The sequence below is a fragment of the Gekko japonicus genome, unplaced genomic scaffold, assembly GCF_001447785.1.
Source record: "Gekko japonicus isolate JY-2015 unplaced genomic scaffold, Gekko_japonicus_V1.1 scaffold6167, whole genome shotgun sequence".
Taxonomy (NCBI): domain Eukaryota; kingdom Metazoa; phylum Chordata; class Lepidosauria; order Squamata; family Gekkonidae; genus Gekko; species Gekko japonicus.
Genome location: NW_015168231.1, coordinates 1 through 333, shown reverse-complemented (window position 1 = coordinate 333; position 333 = coordinate 1). Strand labels below are relative to the sequence as shown.

The 333-nt window shown below is 40.5% G+C and overlaps 1 protein-coding gene across 1 annotated transcript in view; it reads right to left on the bottom strand.

Annotated features, from left to right (window-relative positions):
* Positions 1-330, bottom strand: part of LOC107113683 (zinc finger protein 135-like) — a gene marked incomplete at both ends in the record, with an annotated part of 31,558 nt that extends 31,228 nt beyond the window's left edge. Inside the window, one exon of the mRNA XM_015415036.1 lies at positions 6-330. Within this exon, the coding sequence (XP_015270522.1) occupies positions 6-330 (325 nt within the window). The remainder of the gene's footprint in view (positions 1-5) is intronic.
* Positions 331-333: the final 3 nt, after the last annotated feature.

The window sequence follows — 333 nt, the reverse complement described above, 5'->3', positions numbered from 1 at the left end:
CCCACACTCCAGGCATTTGTATGGTTTCTCCCCTGTGTGAATTCTTTGATGGGAAGTAAGACTAGAACTGGAACTGAAGTTTTTCTCACACTCCATGCATTTATATGGTTTCTCTCCTGTGCAAATTCTTTGATGGCAAGTAAGACTGGAACAGTAATTGAAGCTTTTTCCACACTGCAGGCATTTATATGGTTTCTCCCCTGTGTGAATTCTTTGATGGAAAGTAAGATTGGAGCGCTGACTGAAATTTTTCCCACACTCCAGGCAATTATATGGTTTTTCTCCTGTATGAATTCTTTGATGGGTAGTAAGATTGGAACTCTGACTGAAGCT